Source organism: Kogia breviceps, chromosome 1, assembly GCF_026419965.1.
Source record: "Kogia breviceps isolate mKogBre1 chromosome 1, mKogBre1 haplotype 1, whole genome shotgun sequence".
Classification (NCBI taxonomy): Eukaryota; Metazoa; Chordata; class Mammalia; order Artiodactyla; family Physeteridae; genus Kogia; species Kogia breviceps.
In genome coordinates, this window is record NC_081310.1 from 33638870 (window position 1) to 33662419 (window position 23550).

Sequence of the window (23550 nt, forward strand, 5' to 3'; positions counted from 1 at the left end):
ACGGAACACCGCCTACCTCGTGCCAGCATCATCACTTCCGTTTAGCCGACAGATAACCCGGAAGTTCAAACTAATACGCGGCTAGGGTTCAAATAGTCTACATTTTATTTTTTAATAAGGCTTCATCCAGTTTTCACTTACTGAAGTCTTACAGAAGATGTTCTGTGTTACTTGAGTTTAAACGCACCACAGAGTGTGTTTACCTTTTTCTTTAGGAAAAGTATTCCGGAAACGAAACCCTGACTAATAGGAAGTGATTATTTGTGAACCAGAAGCTTGATGTCACCAAGGCCTGGGCGGATTGGCTTCAGGATGCAAGAGTAGTGTGTGGAGAAGTGAGCCCAGTGAGATCTAGACGAAGAACCTGTAAAGTGAGGCCCCCTGCAATAGGAAGAGTAAGAGTCTGAGAGGTAAGTCCAAAAACGGACTTGTGTAACTAAGAGGGCATTTTGGAACGGGACGGCGGTCTGAGTTGAAGTTTGGTGTTCAGTCGCTTTGTAAGGAGGTTGCCTGGTGTTCCAGGAAGGCTTGTTCAGACAGGCACGGAACTTGGGATTCGACTTCTGGGGACCGCAGAGGTTGACAGCCTTGTCGCTTCCATCCTGCCGCCTTCATACCTGTTACCCACTCCAGACCCATCCTTCACTCCCTTCCCTGGTGTTTGCCGGCCGACACTGGCTGTGCTCGTACATTTCGCTGCGCATCTTCCGAGGGCTCACTGCTCTTTCGAAAGGTCTTTGGAGACCTGTTTTCAGAACAATAGGAGGAGGGTTTGTGACTTTTGAGGAAGGTTGTCGTGGGAGACGCTATGCCGAGTTATATCGAGTACCCGAGTGATCATTTTTGTGGTGAAACCAGTTGTCATCCAGTGTCCATTTTATCATACTCATAATCACTGCATTAGTATCACCTTCCTTCTCACGTTCTCCACTGAATCTTAGCCTATACTGTAAGGCCATGCGTACATTTCTGAAAGCATATGCTATGCCATTTTAATTTTATTACCAAGAAGTGCAAATTAAGTTATCATGAATTTTTTGTCGCTTGTTAAAACATCTGAACAGAAGCTCCTCTCTGATATATATAGTGAACAAAATAGTGTCAATAATGTCTACTGAGAACATAGTTACTTTAATTACTTTTTTTTTTACTTTAATTACTTTTAAATTCCTGGTGTCATATCGGTGATACAAAAGCCCCTACAGTAACTATAGTACTCTTTCTGAGCTAAATTTAAGGACAGACATCTGATCATTTAGAATATACTGGTGGTAATTTAGAGTATACACTGAAACAGAAATTTGAAAATAAACCACCCCTAATTTTTTTGAGACATTTGGTAACCATATCACCTTGTGAAAAAGGGCTATAAGGGGCACCTCCTAAATGCAGCCTTATTAAATGCAGAAGGAGAATATCACAGTATATAAATTACGGGGACTTAGTGAATGTGTTTATATGGTATTGTTTTAATTCTTTCATTTTATACATTTTTAGGTTTTTTAGTAGAAGTCTTGGGGAGCATTTTTATTGGTGAAAAAAATGACTACTCTTGAAAGTTTAGAAACCAAAGGTAAGTGTTCTTCTTTTGCTGATAAGTGTTTTTAAAACATGAAATTTATGATGATAGAACGAAGGACTGTTTGAGCCAGGTAACCAAACCCCATAGAGCCCTTGGGAATCATTTGTATTTCATATCTCTTCATGTTTGTTTTTTAATGCATTTCAGTACTACTGAAATGAGTAAGAGTAATGCATTTTAATGCATTTCAGTACTACATTTCAGTACTACAGATATACAGGTGAATAGTAACATCATTTGGTAGTATTTATTAGATGACTACTACTGTTAAACAGTAGTGTAAAAGCAAATTTTTATAGCTATGTTCTCTGTCCACTAGAAGATTAAGATTTAAATAAATAAGAATGTACATTTTAAAAGATTTGGGTAGATGGACAAACAACTATCAGGTATAAAAGACCTTTTTCTTATTGCATTGGTTTGTTAGGGCTGCTGTAACAAAGTATCACAAACTGGTGGCTTAAACAACAGAAATTTATTATCTCACAGTTTTAGAGTCTAGTAGTCCAAGATAAGGTGTTGGCAGAGCCATGCTCCCTCTGCAGGCACTAGGGAAGGATCTGTTCGAGGCCTCTCTCCTAGTTTCTGGTGGCTTGCTGGCAATTTTTTGTATTCCTTGGCTTGTAGACACATCACAGTGATCTCTGCTGTTTTTTTCACGTGGCATTCTCCCTGTGCATGTATGTCTCTGTGTCCAAATTTCTCCTTTTTTAAGGACACTAATCATATTGGATTAGGGTGCACACTACTCCAGGATGATCTCATCTTAACTAATTACATCTGCAATGACTTTATTTGCAAATGCGGTCACATTCTGAGGTATGGGTGGGACACAATTCAACTCAGAACATTTGCTAACTACAGTAGTTACTTTTTGGTCCTGCCTTGCTTGTCCTTTGTATAATATTTCATACTATTGATCATTCCCACTTTTTGAAATACTTTCTTTCCTTGATTTCCATGACTTTACTCTTATTTTCCATCTACTCTATGGCCCTTCACTGTCCAATGCAGTAGCCACATGTGGCTATTTGAACTTAAATTAGTATTTTTAAAAATTAAAAATTCAGTTTCTCAGTCACATTAGCCACATTGAAGTGCTCAATAGCCACATGTGGCTGGTGGGTATTGTATTAGATAGTGCAGATATAGAACATTTCTATAATTGTAGAAAATTCTGTTGGACACCACTGCTGTAGTTATAGTTTCTTTTTAATTCTCTTCTGGTTTTTCTTTTAAATATTAATGTTTTTCAGCCCTCCTTCTCTTCTACTCTCACAGCTTTAGTAATTATAAGGATGGCTTCCAAATTTATCTATAGCTCAGATCTCTTTCCTTGTGTTTCAGACCCTTGTAGCTTACTGTCTACTGACTATCTTCACTTAGACATAGATAACATTCTTAGCATGTCCCAAAGTGAGCTCCTCTTGATTCAGGTTATTCTTGGGTAGAGTGAGTTGTGGAGGTTGGAGCTGTCAGTGAGAGATGGGAAACTATTCTCTAGAAGCCAGTTTTGCAGCAAGCAGATCTCCAAAAGCGAGCTCTTTAAAGGGGGTTTTAATGTGTTTAGACAGCAAAGATCATGCCAATAAATATTTAATTGAATTTAATTCAGTTGAGTGCAAGAGCATTTCAGGTCACCAGAGGCTTTTTATAGTATTAGAATAAGCAAATCAGAAACTGAAATGAAAGTAATAAGCTGGGGATTAATGGGAAATAAGAGCAATTAAATCATAACTACTATGAAAGCAGTTAGCATGGTACTTGGCAAAAAACGAAAAACTAAATATGACATTATCATTAGTAATTTGAAGTTAGTTATTGCAAGGCCTCTGTGAAATTATTTATTTGTTGTTACTTGTTTGTAATGAGGATTAGAGTTATAAAGCACTTTCACATACATTATTTCATTTGATCTTAATTTTACAGTGAGGTAGATAATTCAGCTGTTAGTCCTAATCCTTTGTTTAATATCATTTTAACTGTTAGTGAAGAACAGTTACTTGTATCACATGGCCGTAGAAAAGGTGCACTTATATGGTTGACATTTGTCAGTTGCCTGCATTTCCTGTTACTGCCTCAGAAAAGAAGCAAGATTGGCTTATAGGGACAGAACTTCTTCTCAGCAGACATTTGAGCAATACTGTCATCATGAGAAGGATGTATCCTTGCTGCTAAGGCTTTTTGAAAGGGAAACATGCAATAAATAGGAACAATTAGAAAATAAGAATTTGAATCCAAAACTTTTTGGGGAAGCAAGGTTGAAATTAAAAGTAAAGGGATTAAGAGCTTCCCTGGTGGCGCAGTGGTTGAGAGTCCACCTGCTGATGCAGGGGACACAGGTTCGTGCCCTGGTCTGGGAAGATCCCACATGCCACAGAGCGGCTGGGCCTGTGAGCCATGGCTGCTGAGCCTGCGTGTCCGGAGGCCTGTGCTCTGCAATGGGAGAGGCCACAACAGTGAGAGGCCCGTGTACCGCAAAAAAAAAAAAAAAAAAAAAAGGAGGGGGATTAAAGTCAGACAGTTTAGTGAAAATAGACCAAATAGGAAGGTCTGAGATGTCCAAATATTTATAATTCCATAAAATAGTCTAACTTTTAACTCTAAGTCTGTGGAACAGTAGTTATTAGGTGAAAAAGGATTCCATGGACAGATAAATTAGAGAAATGCTGGATTAAGGGAGAGATTATACTACAGGACCCTTCAGAGCCTTTAATATACTAATGTACACTGTGCAACTCCAAAGAGATATACGTGGTATGCAGCACTGCCCACACTTATTTGACCAGGAAGCTCTTTTATTTGCGGGGCCTGTGACAAAAAGAATGTTTGGATTCCACTCAGTAAACGTGGGCCTGACTCTTAAGTCCACTGCCTATAGCATATTTTTCTAATTTAGTGGTAAGTAAATTTCACTGGGTGATACTGGTGACATATAAAAGAATATTAATTTAAAATTACCAAGTGACGATCCCTAATTTAACTGTTTTATAACTGAATCTGCATACTATCTGAAAAGTTTGTCAGATTATGAGTTAGTAATTAATGATTTCATGTAGAGGAAAAAAATTGAGCAGTTTTTAAATGAGTTAGTTATTGGATGTTAAAAGGAAATCTTCTAGTTGGTGTGTTAATGTTAACATTGATGAACTTCCATAAGCACTTACTCACCTTTTCTGCACCAAGCACCATTTCATTAAGCTGATGATACCAAGATTAGGAGTCAGTCCCTGCCCTGAGGAAATCTCAACAGTTTAGTCTAGGAGAGAAACAAATTATTTTGCAACACTCTTGTATTTGCATTATTCTGAAAGCAATGTAGGATGCGGGGGGTGAGTAAGGTTACGTGGTTTGCCCGGGGTCACACAATGTGTGGCAGTGGAGACTGAAGTTTTTGACTCAGAGTTTAGTCTAGTATTATTACACCATCCTGCTGACTCTTGAGTATCTGTCTTCATAGATTTACAGTTTTATCAAAAAAGGAGAAATGTTTGTTTCATAACAGACTATAAAATAATGTTCTTTTTGCCTCAGTATCCTAGAGCCAAGTGTTGGCAAATTATGGCTCTTGGGCCTGCTGAGAATATTGGCAGTCAGCCTGATAATAGGGAACACGAACTTTGAATCCCACTTAAGCCAGGTGTTATCCCAAGTAAAAAAAAACTCTATTCTTTTCATTATTAGACCTATATTACCCCAAAAAACTTCACTCAATTATTATAATTTGAATTTCATCTTAAAAATTTTTTTTTCTCTTCATATATAAATGCCTATATATCAGTAGTATCCTTAATTTTGCCTCATGGACCACAAAGCCTAAAATGTTATCTGACCCTTTATGGGAAAAGTTTGCCAACCCCTACTGAACAGTATTATTTGTTCTCTTGCTACATTTCACCAATTTGGGGGAAAGGCAGTGAGAATGGGCCATAAACCTTAGATATGTTTTAATTCTTTGATAAGTGATCACAGGTGGAAGTTGATGTTGATGAGTAATTGAAGAATTGTTTTGTTGGTTCCCTTCAAAGACTGGGAAGGGATTGATGTTTTGCTTTACTTAAACATTACTCATAATTACAGAGCTGGTACCATAGATTACTGTCATCCCACTTGACTGAAGGTAATTGCTCATGAATGTGCCCTGGATTGGGCCTAGTGATTATGTAATAAAGGTTTCTTTGTGGGTCACAGAAAAAATAGAATTATGAAAGTAAGTTACTGGGCGAGAAAATGTAAAGCCCTGACTCCCCCTTGCCTCCTTGCCCGTGCACAGTAGCTAGAAGCACAGTTGTTACAAAGAGGGAGCTACCATGTGAGATATGGTACAGCTTTGGGACACACAAGTGCTTGAGTAAGTAGAACAGTTTAAATAAAGGAAGAGTAAATTGAGTTTGAACCAAATTGATTGAATTTCTTGATTGGAATTTTATGACAGTTTTGTCTGAAAAGAGATTTCTTTTCAGTACCCATTGTTTCTTTGCCTTTTAAATTTAGCATTAACCATTTTGTGATTTGTTCTTGAATCTCCATTACCTAAAATTCCAACTCAAAAATGTTATGACTTGGGCTTCCCTGGTGGTGCAGTGGTTGAGAATCTGCCTGCTAATGCAGGGGACACGGGTTCGAGCCCTGGTCTGGGAGGATCCCACATGCCGCAGAGCATCTAGGCCAGTGAGCCACAGCTACTGAGCCTGCGCGTCTAGAGCCTGTGTTCTGCAACAAGAGAGGCCGCGATAGTGAGAGGCCCGCGCACCGCGATGAAGAGTGGCCCCCGCTTGCTACAACTAGAGAAAGCCCTTGCACAGAAATGAAGACCCAACACAGCAAAAACAAATTAATTAATTAATAAACTCCTACCCCCAGCATCTTCTTTAAAAAAAAAAAAAACTGCATACGCCCTTTAAAAAAAAATGTTATGACTTGCCTAGAAATCGTATTTAATCTTAACAGATGTCACACCTGCTTCTTATTTCTTCAGCTTCAGTGGGCCTGAATGGCATAGCTCTAGTTTGTCTTTCTGTTGTGTTTTTAAATTGTGAATCTGTAGTTAATTCATGACTCTACATTACTTCTTAAATGCCAGGATGTCTTAGTGACAAAATTAAATTTGCACGAGATAGAGTTAGACAAACTTGAAACCATATTTTAAAAGCATGGGAATAGGCCTTTATTTTTAAAATAGTTCAGTGGGAATTCTCCTTCTCCATGCTGATGTGCTACAGCTTGAACTAAGTACCAAACCCTTTATTTCACTTTCAGAAGTATTCCTTTGTTCATCTTTTTGAAAGTAGAGTCAGTCCTAAAGCTCAAGGTATGTCTTAGTTAACATTTAATACAGAAATGACACAGTATTTTATTTTAATATAAAACGTTTTGTTAAATAGAACACCTTAATTATACCTCATGTCTTTCCACCTCCAGTGTAACATAACTCAGGATTCCCAGTACTACATACTTAGGAAAAAGTCCCCAAAAATCTGATAAATGAAAAAATAGTCCTAAAGTCTGATGATATAACTTTGTAAAACTTTAGCATAAGAGAATAAAAGTCACAATTATATTTTATGATATTAAGCTTTTTCTCCCCTTAATCAAGATCCAAAGTTATTAGATTTTTTTAAAGAATAATAATAAAAGCAATAGGAGGTAACATTTAATGAGTGCTTACTGTGCCATTCTAAACACTTTAGAATGTTTTCTTATTTACGTTTAAGCATTGCATTAGCTCATGGATATGGAGCATGCAAAAAATAAAACTAAATAAAGACATAAGTAATAGATCTACTGATACGTCAGTAGGGTTATTTTGTGAGGCAGTTTGACAATGCAGATCTTCACCTGGCACGTTAATTCTATTCTTGGGAATTTATTCAAAAGAAATAATTCAGAATTTGAAAAAAAATATATAGGCATAAAAATATTCACTAAAGCATTTTTATAATAAAAAATTGGAAAGAGTCTAAACATCCAACAATAAAATAGTAATTAAATAGTGCTATATTAACTTGAAGGAATAATATAGTCATAAAATGAAAATATGAAGACTAGCAAAACAGAAAAATATATTAAGTTTATAAAGTTAATTATGAGTATAAGTATATAAAAATATTGAAGAGGGCTTCCCTGGTGGCGCAGTGGTTGAGAGTCCGCCTGCTGATGCTGGTGACGCAGGTTTGTGCCCCGGTCTGGGAAGATCCCACATGCCGCGGAGCAGCTGGGCCCATGAGCCATGGCCTCTGAGCCTGTGCGTCCAGAGCCTGTGCTCCACAACGGGAGAGGCCACAACAGTGAGAGGCCCGCGTGCCACAAAAAAATAATAATAATTTGAGCTTCCCTGGTGGCACAGTGGTTAAGAGTCTGCCAGCCAATGCAGGGGACAAAAAAAAAAAAAATTGAAGACATTTGAAGTAATGAAAAGTTATTTTAGAATGATTAGAATATAGATAATTTTTTCTTCTTAATATCTCTTAATAATATAATGTTTTTAAAAATAGTAATAGAAACCAGAAGATATGTAACTGTGTATGATGATAATCTGTTCTACTCTGTAGTTTCTGTATCTATATAACTAAGTTTGTAAGAAGAAGAAAAATAAGTTCATTAAAAAGTAGAAACCTGGAGGGATGGATTGCGAGTTTGGGATTAGCAGATGCAGACTATTCTATATCAAACGGATAAACAACAAGGACCTACTGTATAGCACAGGGAACTATATTCAATGTCCTGTAATAAACCATAATGGAAAAATATATGAAAAAGAATGTATACATACGTATAACTGAATCACTTTGCTGTACATGAGAAATTAACACAACATTGTAAATATATATTCAAATCATATGAATATATGATTTGGCTAGATAGTAATGAATTCACCAAAGACTGATCAATAGTCCATGATTGTTCAATTAACGTTTTTATAGAAATCAAATTTCTGTAGAAATATTTTTCTACCACTTATTGCACACTTATTATATATTACCCAGTAATACATGTTATCTTTTTACATGTATGTCCTGTCTCCTCAAGTTTAGATAGTAAGTTTCTTAAGCATAGAGGTCCCCACTACCTCATACAATGTCTGGCCAATATTAGGCACCAAGCAGCATGATTGTTGCTTGTAAAACTCAAAAGTTTATCATCACCATTGTTATATGTGCTTATCCTTTTCCCCTCCTCTTGCTTCCATTTATTTATTGTTCATCAGATAGAGAGTTCTGGGTACAAGGCACTTTACTAAGAATATAGTGGTAAACAAGTGACACATAGTCCCTCCCCTCATGGAACTTATATCCTAGTGGAAGGCACAAATAGTATATAACTAATTACTCTGAAAAAAATGTTTACCATTTTGATAAAGGTAAACAGAGAAAGGCAAGGTCTTTGCTCTAGGGGCGTGTAAACAAAGAACCTAGCCTAATCATGGAAGATTAGAGAAAGGCTTCGCTTTGGAAGGGTTGAACTGAGATTTGAAGGATGAGTAGGGGAGAAGAAGTTAGGAAGAAGATTAACAGCTTAGCTCTGGAGTCATATTCGTACTCAAATCCCAGTTTGACACTGATGATTTGGACAAGCTATTTAACCTTTCACAGCCTCTGTGTCTATCTACAAAATGGGTACTATTGTGCTTACCCCATGAAACTTGTAAAAATTAAATGATATTGATGCATCTGAAGGACTTAGAACTATGTCCTTGGCACATAGTAAATTGAGTAAAAGCCAATTATCATTACCATTCCTAGCTTTTGGCCTCCATTTTCTCAGATGTACGCTGGACTTGTAAAATGGCCAGGAATCTAACTTGTAGTTCATAGGGATGTTACTGAATATACTAATTCAAGAACTCCATGTAGGTTAGGTATCATCTCAGCCATTTCCTCAAGGTTGCAACATTTCCCATTCTAGTAGATCCTCCATTCTTTCTAAGCTCTAAACCACTTATTTTCTTGAATCAATTAGTGAAATTAGCCCTTTCTTGGAGAAAGATGACTCAATGAAACTTATTACACTGCTTAATTTGAGGTAAGGTAAAATAGGAGAAAAGAAACAAAATTTTTGTTATTTGACTGGAGCAATGGTAGTATAGTGGTGAGCGTAGCTGCCTTCCAAAGTTTATCTAAACTAAGGACGGCTAGCCAGGTTTGTCTTACGTTAGGGGAGTTTGTTTTTTTTTGGCTGCATTGGGTCTTCATTGCTGCACACGGGCTTACTCTAGTTGTGGTGCACAGGCTTCTCATTGCGGTGGCTTCTCTTGTTGCGGAGCATGGGCTGTAGGCATGTGGGCTTCAGTAGTTGTGGCATGCGGGCTCAGTAGTTGTGGCTCACGGGCTTAGTTGCTCCACGGCATGTGAGATCTTCCTGGACCTGGGCTCGAACCCACATCCCTTGCATTGGCAGGCGGATTCTTAACCACTGGACCACCAGGGAAGTCCCAGAGGGGAGATTATTTTAATTGAGCAAATTAGTAAATATGTGCAGCAATGTATTAAGTGTTACAGAGGAAAGGAATGGGAGCTACCATTTATTGAATGTCTGCAATTCTGTGCAAGACACTTTTGACACTTGAAGGGGCAGTGTGTGCAGTGGTTAAGGCCTCAGTCTTTGGGACCAGGCTGCCCAGAATTGCATTCTGCATCTTCTACTTATTCACTGTGTGGTATGACTTCGGGCAAGTTCTTGAACTCTTTGTGCCTTATTTTCTTCATCTATAAAATAGAGCTAATTATATTTACCTCAAAGGGTTACTGTAAGCATAAATGAGTTATGTGTATTTAGAATAGTGTTTGGCACATGGTAAATCTTTTATAAGTGTTTATTTGTTACTTAACCATTTTCTCATTTAAGACATAAGGTAACCCTAGATGTATTGTTAAATTCATTTCATGGAGGCTAAAACTGAAGCTCAGGTAATTGCAGGATTTTGTCCAGGATTGTACAGATAGCAGTGGTGGAAATGGGACTCAAAACCAGATCTGGCTGATCCCAGAGTTCATGTCATTTCTATAATACCATGCTCCTTCCACTTGTTTAGGGCGTGATGCCTGGCCGTAGTGTGCTTATCAGACTTAATGGGAAAGTGAGATTTAGCATATAACAAAACCCATAAATGATAATTATGGTTCATGATTAAGATTCATACTGAATGTTTGAGATAGTAAGTAGCATAGGCATTCAGTGAGTAGACTAGAACAGTTGGGAAAATTTAATGCAGAGTAGAGTTTAAACTGACTTATCAAAGGGGTAAGTGAGAATCACAGTAAATGTCGAAAGAAGCCATTTAAGAGAATAAGAAATAGCAGAAACAAAGGCCTAGCAGAGAGAGTATTAAGGAATCTGGCTGGATAACTTGTGAAGCATTCTTTGCTAAGAGTTCACAAAAACAGGTCAATCTGTTTTGAGGTAGACACTTTCAAATATGTATATACATAGCTTATATTTATTTTTATATTTAACTAATATTATTGAGTGTCTACAACATGCCAGGCATTTGATCTTATTACATTCTTCTGTACCACAACCCTGTAGCATAGTTGTTACTATCTCCATTTTGCAGATTAGGAACTAGAGATTCATGGAGGGGTACATTATTTACTTAGGATTATACTAGGAAGTAGAAGTTGAAGCCGAATACCTTGATTCCAAATCTCTTGCAGTTTCTACCAAGAGAGAAACCATTTACTTAAGGAAAGTTTGAACCTGTAAGACTTTGTTCATCTTTTGTTGACACATGATTGTTTTGAAAATTTTTACTCTAAATTTTTTCCCTTTTTTTCAGTACCAGGAATTCTGAATGTAGGGTAAAGCATGTCTTAGCATTTTCCTGGCATTTCTTTTCAGTAAGTAGTTTATGTTTTGTTTTCTCTTCTATAGTCATCCTTACTTCATCCCCAATTCGAGGAGCGGGAGATGGAATGGAAACTGAGGAGCCACCTAAATCTATTGAAGTTACTCCTGGAATCCTACCTATAAAGCATCACATCCTTCCAAGTCCACGAAAGAAAGCAGTTCCATCAGAGAGCCCAGGCGTTCTTCAGCTAGGGAAGATTCTCGCTGAAAAAGCAGTGGAAGTCGAAGCTGTAAGAATATTAGTTCCCAAAGCCGCTATAACCCATGATATACCCAACAAAAATGCAAAGGTTAAGTCTCTGGGACATCATAAAGGAGAATTCCTTGGCCAGCCAGAGGGAGTTGAAGAACCCAGAAAGGAACTATCTGAGGTAAAGAATATATTGGAAAAGCTCAAGAACTCTGAAAGGAGGTTACTACAGGACAAAGAAGGTCTTTCAAACCAGCTCAGAGTACAGTCAGAGGTAAGAACAGCCTTAATAATTAAGGTTTAATAAGTACCTCTCTTTATACCTGGGCCTTCTGAGCCTGCATGTTAGAAAACAATACTTCCTCTTGCAATGTCATTATAACTTGTCATTTATCTAAAAAACTTCTGCTTAAATTTCTCATTCTCTTTAGTGCCTCTAATAGAACTAGTTTATGTTGGGAACTTATCCTCTAAACATGAAGTATGAGGTACTTTGGACAATGTGAGGTACTTTGGACAGGACCACCTATAAGTTGTAAAGGAGGTTACAGTTATGAACTTGCAGACCAGAGACTGACTAAGTAAGACTAGTTAATAATCCTTGCTTTAAGAATCCATAAATTTCAAATATTTTTGTCTATGTATAGATAATAGAATAAAGAGAATGGTGGTATAAGTATCAGTGTCTTCATTGTAAATGGAAAATTATCTATAGTGCTTGATTCACTTTCTTTAATCTTTACATCTTAGTAAATTGCCTTACCAGCCCCACTTTGCCTCTCTGTTAGATTATACATCTTTTTGCTAGATGTTAGTCTTTGTGACACCATGGTTAGTGGTTGTCATCCAAATATGTTTCTAATATATTTAATAATATATTTTAATATATTTTAAATAATTAATCTCAAATTACAAAACTAGTACATATTTATTTGTAAACATTTTAGAAAATACAGAAAAAATAATAAAAAGTGCTACCTATATTATACCATCTGGCTTTAAATGCATAATTATACATACTGAGTATATTTTTGCCTTGTAACTCACTTTTTTTAGTTGTTTTTTAGTTGTTAATACAGGATATTCTATTAAAATATCATTATTAATAGCAACAGTATTCTTCAATGACTGCACCATATACCAATACCTTTTATTGGACATTTCTGTTTTAATTTTTTGCATTTTTGATAACAATGTGAAGAACATGCTTATAGACATGTGAATTGCTTTCTTTGCTTAAATTCTTTTTTTTTTTTTTTGCGGTATGTGGGCCTCTCACTGTTGTGGCCTCTCCCGTTGCGGAGCACAGGCTCCGGACGCGCAGGCCTAGCGGCCATGGCTCACGGGCTTAGTTGCTCCGCGGCATGTGGGATCTTCCCGGACCAGGGCACGAACCCGTGTCTCCTGCATCGGCAGGCGGATTCTCAACCACTGCGCCACCAGGGAAGCCCTGCTTAAATTCTTAAAAATAAAAATCCTAAGGCACAAAGAAATCAATTTTTAAATGTTGGAAAAGATTTATAAAACACTCTGTCATATCTTTTAGCAAAATTTATTGGTTCAGTTTTCTAATTTTTTGCCTTTAAGTGTTGACTGGAGGCAGTTTGTAATTTTTATGATAATGATTTGTACTCTTATAATAAGAGGCTCAGATTATAACCACATGGACTATAGATTAATAGAGATATAGACATGGTTGTATACATTATGAAACTTAAATATTTAATATCACTTTTTGATACACACTTTTAGTAATGGAGGTCCAAACTACATGAAACACAGTTTCTCTTTTGTTCATTTTGCTACATTAAAGTCACTGGCATCACTTTGAGCTTGTTGTATTGGTCATGATTTCCTCCAGGTCAATCGTGAGTTGAAAAAGCTGCTGGTGGCTTCTGTTGGGGATGATCTTCAATATCACTTTGAACGTCTAGCCCGTGAGAAAAATCAGCTTATTTTAGAAAACGAAGCCCTAGGTCGAAACATAGCTCAGCTTTCCGAACAGTTAGAACGGATGTCGATACAGTGTGATGTGTGGCGAAGTAAATTCCTTGCAAGCAGGTATTTTCTATTTTAAATAGTATTTCATTTCCTAGCTTTTGCTCTATCATATTTTTGACCCCTAAGGCAAGAAAATAGATTGTAGTGTGAAAATTTCGGATTCAAATTGTCAGAGTACCTCATGTATTATTTAAGATGTGGACTCTCCCTCCTCTGGATGGCCATACAGTCTCTGTAAATGGAAAAGTGGTACCAAAAAGCACCTCCCTCATTCCAGAATTCTGAGTTACTCTTCTATAGTAGAAATCACTCCTACTACAATGTTGAAGATCAAAACAAAACTGTAAACTCAGGCAATTAATAAATATGTAAATTTTTAAAAGACTGTTTTTCCCCACCTTCTATCTGGAGAACTCAAATATCATTGCCACTCCATACATCATATTTTGTCTCTCGTGCTCTGTTCTCATAGCTCATTTTACTACATAATAGAGCTTCCCAACCTTTTTCTCACCATGCACAAACAGAAAATGATAACATCTGTATGACATACTGGATAGCATACTGGATGAGGCTACTCTCCAGTAGAGGTGAGAACCCCAGGCCCCTAGAACCCCCAGGCCCATGGACACACTGGTAGTTGGGAAGCTCTCTTATATATTATGATTTTCTATTTATCCCCTCCTTCCAACTTTGAGTTACTGGAGAACAGGATGTTATCCATCTGTGTATTTCCAGTGCTTAGCCAAGTGCTTCACACATAATATGTTTAATAACTATTGATTTAAATTTAATTTTCTCACAAATACCAAAGGCTTCCAGCCTGTACCTTAAGAACCACTGATTGTAATGAATAAATTTTTAGGAAAGTATTTTTTCATGTTTTAATATCTGTGATACTTTCTAGTAATTGATTACTCTGTTAAAATCCTTAATTTGTTTTCTGATTGTACTAATATAGGATCTGTTTGGAGAAATGAATTTACTGTTTATTAACTTAGAATAAATATTAATTAATTAATTCTCATTGAACAGCTTAAGAAGCAAATCATGCATATATTTTACAGATTACTGTAATAACTTTTTTTTTAACATTCTGATCAATGCTGATAGTAACACTTTAAGGGCAATAATAATTAAACCAAACTTTATTGATATTTTAGTTGATTTAATCTTTTAATGTCAGAATTGTTTTCATTTTAAGGAATTCAGTGGTTACTATGGTTTGAGACTTTAGTTTTAAGATTTTCAGCTGAATAAAAATACCTTAGGGCTTCCCTGGTGGCGCAGTGGTTGAGAGTCCGCCTGCCGATGCAGGGGACGCGGTTCATGCCCCGGTCTGGGAAGATCCCACAAGCCATGGAGCGGCTGGGCCCGTGAGCCATGGCCGCTGAGCCTGCGTGTCCGGAGCTTGCGCTCCGCAACGGGAGAGGCCACAGCAGTGAAAGGCCCGCGTACCGCAAAAAAAAAAAACAAATTAAATAATGTTATTTTTTTTTCCAAAACTTGATTAATCTAGAGTAAGACTGAAGTACATTCGAAAGTCACTACATAGGAAAGTTAAAAAACTGTTTCCTTTGTCATTTTGTAAACAGATTTTGTGTGTGGGGGGGGGGGGCGGGTACGCGGGCCTCTCACTGTTGTGGCCTCAGCGGCATGTGGGATTTTCCCGGACCGGGGCACGAACCCGTGTCCCCTGCATCCGCAGGCGGATTCTCAACCACAGCGCCACCAGGGAAGCCCCATGTAAACAGATATTTTAATTGAGCCCCTTTAATAAGTTCTAAGCTCATAAAGATTTTAAATGTTTTTTAGTGAAGATTTAAAAACTGAGTAATTTGAAAATGTTAAATCTTTTTTGTAAGTTTTTAAAAATGACAGTCACAAAGGGTAGTATGTTAACTTCTTAACACTGTCAGAAAATTTATATGTAAGATTTTAATCTTTTCCAGGGTTATGGCAGATGAGTTAACCAACTCCAGAGCAGTTTTACAGCGTCAAAACCGTGATGCACAGAGTGCTATACAAGATCTCCTGAGTGAACGGGAACAGTTTCGTCAGGATATGATAGCTACGCAGAAGTATGGCACTTGTTTACATTCTGAACTCTTCTCCTTTCTCCTGCAATTTTTGTTATTGAGATAGTTCTTTAGTATTTCTACATTTAATAACTTATTGAGTTATTTTAAAACTTATTTTAAAACAGATGCCCAGGGGAGGGAGAAAGACTGAAAAAACAGAAGACATGCTTCTTTTATTCTTCATTGGGAAGAGAATTAGTTATATCTATAATAGAATAAATCTCTGGATTTAAAAGTAGTTTTTGGTTATAGTTATAGCAGTTTTGTATGGTTTTTGGTAGAAGCCATAAAGCATACTGGTCTTTCCTTTGGAAGGAGATCTTTTTGAGGACTGTTCTACAGTATTAGAGCTTACTTTCATGTCTATATGCACCAGAACTGTCAAAATTGATAGTCTTCCTTAAATGTACTTTATACTTCTATGTAGTTGATTTCTTACAAATCAAATAAGTAAAGGTCAAGAGAAAATCATAGGGGAAATTAGAAGAATGAAAACACAATATATCAAAATATCAGATTTTGTGGGAGGCAACTAAAGCAGTGTTTAGAGGGAAATTTATAATTTTAAATGCTCATTGTAGAAAAGAAAAAAGGTCTCGTCAATAATCTAAGCTTCCTTCTTAAGAAACACAAAGAGCAAATTAAGCAGAAGGAAGAAAAGGATGAGAGCAGAAACAGATGAAATAGAAAGCCAAACACTGGTTCTTTGAAAAGATAAGTTTACAAAACCTCTAGGCAGTATAATCAGGAAAAAAATAGATACACATGACTAGTATCAGGGATGAGAAGGAGAGGGGTACACTACAGATTCTGTAGACATGGGAAAGATATTAAGGGGATGTTATGAACAACACTATGCTAATCAATTCAACAACTTAAATGGACAATCTCTTTAAAAGACCCAAACCACCAGAGTACTCAAGAACAGATAACCTGAATAGCCCTAACCTATTAAATCAATTTACTTTGTAGTCAAAAACCTTCTAGTAAAGGAAACCCCAGGCCTATATGGATCCATTGGTGAATACTAACAAACATCTAAGGAGGAAATAAAACCAAATTTACACAAACTTTTCTAGAAAATAGAGAAGGGAACAATTTTCAACTCATTTTATGAGGCCAGCATCATCTTGACACCAAAACCAGACAGAGGCACTACAAGAAAACTACAGGCCAATATTTCTAATGAATACAGATGCAAAAATCCTTAACAGAATTTTAGTGATTCAAATCCAACAGTATATAAAAATGTTTATAGATTGTGGCCAAGTAGGTTTTATCCCAAGCATTATAAGTTGGTTTATCATTTAGAAATCAACCAATGTAACTCACACAAAAAATTATCATATACATATACCATATGAATTATCTCAATAAATGCACAAATCAAATCAGTAGTTCTATACTGTATGAGTATACTATTATATTTTACCTGTACTAATATATGAGAACTAAAAAATGTACTGTTTGTTGAATGATTTCCAGATAACCATAAAATCAATAAGTGCTTTCTGTAATCTGACTTATTTTACCAGACTTCCTGATTTTTGAACTCTGAGGGAAAGATAGAGGAGAAAGATACTATATGATTTCAGAAATATGTTTCTCATTTATTCTTCATTCTTGATTTTTATATTTTATCCTCTTATTAATATTCATTGCTCATGTGTGTTCTTTGCAGGTTGTTGGAGGAGCTCTTGGTCTCCTTGCAGTGGGGAAGAGAGCAAACTTACTACCCTAACGCGCAACCTCACAGCACAGCAGAACTAGCATTAACAAATCACAAGTTGGCAAAAGCAGTAAATTCTCATCTTCTGGGAAATGTTGGCACTAATGGTCAAAAAAAGTTTCCATCAACAGTTGAATTCTGCAGCACCCCAGCAGAAAAAATGGCTGAAACGGTAAAATACTTCTCTTTCGTGATCTGTGGAACCTCTAAGACTGTCCTCTTATTGAAAGGTGACATGTTGTAATGGAAAGGGCTTGGCATTGGGAGTTAGGAAATATGGGATCAAAATTTGATTCTCATACTAATGAGCTAGTGATCTTGTAGAAAATTATTTCTGGGGCTTCCCTGGTGGCGCGGTGGTTGAGAGTCCGCCTGCCGATGCAGGGGTTACGGGTTCGTGCCCCGGTCCGGGAGGATCCCACATGCCGCGGAGCGGCTGGGCCCGTGAGCCATGGCCGCTGAGCCTGCGCATCTGGAGCCTGTGCTCCGCAACGGGAGAGGCCACAGCGGTGAGAGGCCCGCGTACCACACACACACACACAAAAAAAAAAAGAAAAAAGAAAATTATTTCTTCCTCTGAGCTTTAATCTTCTCAAACACTCTATTCTTGAGGAGAAAAAAAAAATGTAGTTGTTTTTAAGATGACCTATTTTTTAGCTACTGAATCATTGATAATCCTTTTCTTGAGCTCATTTTGATATGAAAACCACTGTGTAGAACTTTTAATTTAGTAATCAAGAGTAGATAATTGATTACTTCTGGTCTAAGATGTTATTTGTTTTTTCCCCATATAGATGGGAATGTGCCAGACTCCACAGAATCAATTAGTATAGACCTGGTACCGTCAGTCCTGTGTGAATTGAGAGCTCATGCAGGTGACCTGTCAAATACTGTGGTCTCACAGTTCTACAACCATTACACTTCAGTATCTGACTCCCATGTCCCCATCATAGGCCTTGTCATTACCAGAACTTTTCCACTTTTAAAATCTTCAACATCTCTCCATGAACTGTGATCTCAACAGTTTTGAGGATGCCATAAAATAATACATATAAAGCCTGTAGCAATATACTGTACCAATATAGGTACAGTAATTTCTCAATAAATAGTAGCTGTCATTTTTATTATTATATCCTTCATCCCTCTAATCCTGTTGCCTTTACAAGTCCTATCAGTTCCTTCTAATTTATCCCCTCTCCCAAGTTCAAACACCTGATCTCCAGGCTAGACTTTAGCAATAGCCTCATCACCAATATCCCCATCTTGCTTTTGACCTGCCTCCACGCCATCCTCTACTGTCAGTGAGTTATTTCAAAAATGCCAATCCCATCATTCTTGGTACTGCTGTTCAGAGTGCTCCCAGTCTCCCTCATTACTGATTCTGAATTATTTCATATTGTAGAGAAGGCCTTTCATTAATCATTATTCCAGTTCCCCTTCTCTAGGATCATTTTCCAGGTGTGTCCACCCTCGGCACTTCACATCCCTGCAGTGTTAACCACTTTCATTCCACAGATAGGCCACTGTATCTCATGCCTCTGTAATACTCTCCCTCTGCCTAGACTTCCCTCCCAACATGTCTCTTCTTGCCCAACCACTATATTGCCTTTAAGAATCAGCCTTCCCTGAATTCCATAGGCAAACCTAGATGTTCCTTCCTCCAGGCTTCCATTGCATTTTGTACATATATATATCTAGTATAGCTCTTTATCATGTTAAATTGCAATTGTTTGATTCTCCGTCTCTCTCCCAAACTGTAAGTTCCTTAAGGAGCTTATGTCTTACATTTCCTCAAGGTCTGGCATAATCCTTTGTACAACAGTAGGTGTTCAGCTGTTTACTGAATCAGTCCCTGAAACTAAACTCATCAGCTTTATCCAAAATCATTTCTCTTTTTCTATTCTTTTTGTTGGGAAATGGTGTTGCTGCCTACCTGTTGCTGCCAGTAGCATTTGGTATAATTAACTACTCCTGATATCTTGAAACACTCTCTTCCCTTGGCTTACGTAACCCTACACCCTCCTATTTCACTGTACAATGGTGCGTAGCCTCAAGGCTTGGTTTACATCCCCTTCTCCCAATCCTTTATCCACCGTATTGTCTCACTGAACAAAACTGACAGTCCTACTTCCTTAGTGTCTCTTGGACCTTTTAGCCACATTGCTTCAAGGTCAGCATTTCTTAGCTAGATTATTGCTGTAAACGCCCTTTCTCCGTTCTTCCCATGTCTGCTTTAGTGCCCAGTCCTTCCCTCATCCACCCGCTGTGTATAGAGTGATCTCTGAAAGGCACCCTGCTTAAAATCCTTCCCTATCACTTTCAAGCTAAAATCTAGAAACCTTCTATCTATACCGGTATCTTGGTCTCCTTTAATTGTATTCCTTTGGCATTTTGTTCCTCTCTCTAAATGCACATAATGTAATAACACGTATAGAGAGTTGGGGTACTGTTATAATTTTGCCTTCTAAATTTATAAGCAGCTTTAAGACAAGCCCTTTATCTCTGTTTGTCCAGTAGCATCTAACCAAGTTCCATAAAAAATAGAAAGATATCAAAAACTAAATTGAAAAAGCAGTAATCCAGTAGAAAAACAGAGGTGCTGAAATAGAATGGTAGCTTTTAAATGATGCCAGGACATTTTAGCTATAGCTCTTTGGGTACATTGGTAACTTAGAAGGAATAAAACCTGCTGGACAATATGACAGCTAGGGAAACAGACATCTCAAGCCATTTCTGAAAGCTGCTTTGAATAAGCCTTACATAGGAGGAGAGAAAGCTCTTTCCCCCACTGCTTTTCCCAATTCCTTTCCAATTCCAGTACCTGCCTCCTTTGCCCAATAACCCATGTTCATCATATGATGATGGTTGGAAGAATATGAAAATGAGAAACAGGAGCTGTGAGCCAGCCATGTGTTCCTTGCCCTTAATTGGAGAATTGTTTTCAACCCAAGAGTTCCTCCTGTTGTGGGTCTCAGTAAAGGAAACAGAATAGGAAAAATCACAGCAGAAGAAGAATTAAGAGAGTATGGTGTCCACGAATACAAGAAACAAAAGCATCATTAGCATAAAATATTGCATATAAATTAGAAAAAGAGAAATGAAAACCATTGATTTTACAAGTAAATGATCAAAAACTTTGAAATGACATTTCAGTAGAAGAATGAAGGCAGAATCCCAATTCCAGGCAGTTCAGTGAAGGACTGAGGGAGAAAGGTAGTGCATACTTTCTGGTTAAAGATAAAAATCAACATCACTTACAGTAAAGTTGATATAACCTCATTTTCTTTTATGTTTTCATATATTTTCATCAATATGCATAAGAGTAATTTCATTATTTTAAAAAATAGGTAACCTAGGTAATATAATAACTTGACATCATTGTCAAATTTAGAGCTTTTTGAGAAAAGGCATAAGTTCTCTAATCAAATTCATCTTTCAGATGTTATTTTTTATGGCAGTTTCATACTAATAAAATAGCACTTATTGGTAGTTATATATTAATAAAACCAAGGGCTTTTACAGTCCTTACTGCATACATCTGACATCACCTCTTATTTTCCTTAGGTTCTACGCATTTTGGATCCAGTAACTTGTACAGAGAGCTCACCTGATAATCCATTTTCTGAGTCTTCACCAACCACCTTACTTGCTACAAAGAAAAATATTGGACGATTTCATCCCTATACAAGATATGAAAATATAACTTTCAATTGCTGCAATCACTGCCAGGGAGAACTTATTGCCCTTTAACAGTCAGTATGTTGGAGGCACACTATAGAGTCATTATTATTTGGCAGCTGGGGTTCTTTTAATCCTAGAAGTATTATCACTTTCTATTTAAATAATATATATCACCAAAGATGTTTCATGTACTGGACTCCGGATTACCCTTTCTTAATAAATATCTCAGGGTAAGAAAAAAATGAAACTGTGTAGATATATTTAAAATAGACAATACAGGCATTATAGGATGGTTTTTCTAAAGGACTAAAAGAAAAAGATTCTGTACCTTTCTTTTAGGCTCTAATTTATTAATCTTGCTATATATTTTACATAAGCAAATTAATTTCTGTACTCTAAAGCAAGGATTGGCAGGCTACAGCCTTGGGTCATATACAGCCATACCCATTCATTTACTGTTGTCTGTGGTTGGTTTCATGTGCTACAACAGCAGAATTGAGTAGCTACAACAGGGTTTGTATGACTAGCAAAGCCTAAAATATTTACTATCTGGTCCTTTACAGAAAAAGTTTTCTGACCCCCACTCTAAAGTAAAAGTAGCTGGCAGGGGTCAGGGAGGGAGTGGGATAGGAGTCCTTTCCCTTTTTGGTGATTTTTAGGGGCTATAGAAGAGTCTTATGGAAATACTGTGGGTGAAGGGACTACTTTAAAAATAAATGCTATATGTTAGGAAACTTTTAAATATTTTACAGCCACATTAACAAATGCTTGAGCAAAACATGTTCTCATTTTGGTTTTGTGCAGGGGATTCCATATTTTGAATGGATGCAACTTGATATATAGAAGAAACATTCTAACTATTGAGCTCATTTTGGCAATTGCAGCACAACAGGAGTATCCGATTTGATACTTATGAAATATGGCAGAAAAAGTAGGATCTTTCTAGAACATTGTTCAAACTCAAAAATGCAATTGATCGATTAATTTTTATGTCATATATATTATTATTTACTTATGACTGGCTATCATCAAACATCCTTTTATATACCTTTAAAAATGTCCACAAAATGTTTATACCAAATCACCCTAACTGGTTGCAGAAGTGCCTATCAGTAAAGAAATCCTCAAAAGACAAATCTGATCAAATAACAATATGTTTTAATGTCAACTTAATGGTTTTGTTTTGTTTTGTTTTGCTCTGTTTCATCTGAGTTATAGTTTCAAGTGGCAATAAATTTCTCTACCTTCTTTAGTGTGAATATTTATTTATTTTTCCCCCAAAATGATGTGCTTCAATTCAACTCTTCATCTAGCTTATACTATTTACAATGGATTCTTCAGCCTTTCCTTTAGGTTTACTTAGTAGAAAACATAGAAGAAAACATAGAGGAAAAGCTCCATGACAGTGGATTTGGCAATGATTTCTTGACTATGACACCAGAAGTACAGGCAACAAAAGAAAAAAATAGATAAACCTCATCAAAATTAAAACCGTCTTGGGCTTCCCTGGTGGCGCAGTGGTTGAGAATCCGCCTGCCGATGCAGGAGACACGGGTTCGTGCCCTGGTCCGGGAAGATCCCACATGCCGCGGAGCAACTAAGCCCGTGAGCCATGGCCGCTGAGCCTGTGCGTCCGGAGCCTGTGCTCCGCAACGGGAGAGGCCACAACAGTGAGAGGCCCGCATACCGCAAAAAAAAATAATAATAATAATAATAATAATAATAATAATAATAAATAAAAAATAAAAAAAATTAAAACCGTCTGCACAGCAAAAGAAATAACAGAATGAAAAGGCATCCTACAAAATGGAGAAAAATATTTTTAAATCATGTATCTATTAAGGCTCTAGTGTCCAGAATAAATAAAGGGCTACGACTCAACAACCAAAAAACAATCCAGTTAAAAAATGGGCAAAGGAATAGACATTTCTCTAAAAAAATATACGAATGGCCAATAAACACGTCAAAAGATGCTCAACATCACTAATCATTAGGGAAATGCAAATTGATATCACTTCATATCCATTAGGATGGCTATTACCAATAAAGCAGAATAACAAGTGTTGGCAAAGATGTGGAGAAACTGGAACCCTTGCGCATTGCTGGTGGGAATGTAAAATGGTGCAGCTATTATTGAGGACAGTATGGAAGTTCCTCAAACAAACACACAATTGCCACATGATCCAACAATTACACCTCTAGGTAGATACCCAGAAGAATTGAAAGCAGGGACTCAAAAGGATATTTGTATACCAATGTTCATAGCAGCATTATTCACAATAGCCAAAAAGTAGTAATTTACTTGTCCTTTGATGGATGAATAGATAAAATGTGGTATATACATGCAATGGAATATTATTCAGCCTTAAGAAGGAGTAAATTCTGATATGCTACAGCACAGATGATTCTTTAAGACACTACACTAGATAAATCAGACACA

General features: G+C 37.0%; 1 protein-coding gene across 3 annotated transcripts; it reads left to right on the forward strand.

Annotated features, from left to right (window-relative positions):
* Positions 1 to 39: 39 nt before the first annotated feature.
* On the forward strand, positions 40 to 22367 carry BLZF1 (basic leucine zipper nuclear factor 1). Of its 3 annotated transcripts, none has more exons than XM_059050436.2 (7): positions 40 to 410; positions 1498 to 1573; positions 11453 to 11892; positions 13480 to 13679; positions 15572 to 15700; positions 17382 to 17601; positions 20994 to 22367. In XM_059050436.2, exons 2-7 carry the CDS (start codon positions 1543 to 1545, stop codon positions 21177 to 21179), a joined length of 1206 nt encoding a protein of 401 aa, XP_058906419.1. In that variant the 5' UTR covers positions 40 to 410; positions 1498 to 1542; the 3' UTR covers positions 21180 to 22367. The 3 variants fall into 3 exon arrangements, with proteins under 3 accessions (XP_058906419.1, XP_058906480.1, XP_066886492.1); XM_059050497.2 differs by having other exon boundaries at positions 102 to 410; positions 17382 to 17659; XM_067030391.1 differs by lacking the exon at positions 1498 to 1573 and having other exon boundaries at positions 273 to 410; positions 20994 to 22359.
* The last annotated feature ends 1183 nt before the right edge of the window (positions 22368 to 23550 follow it).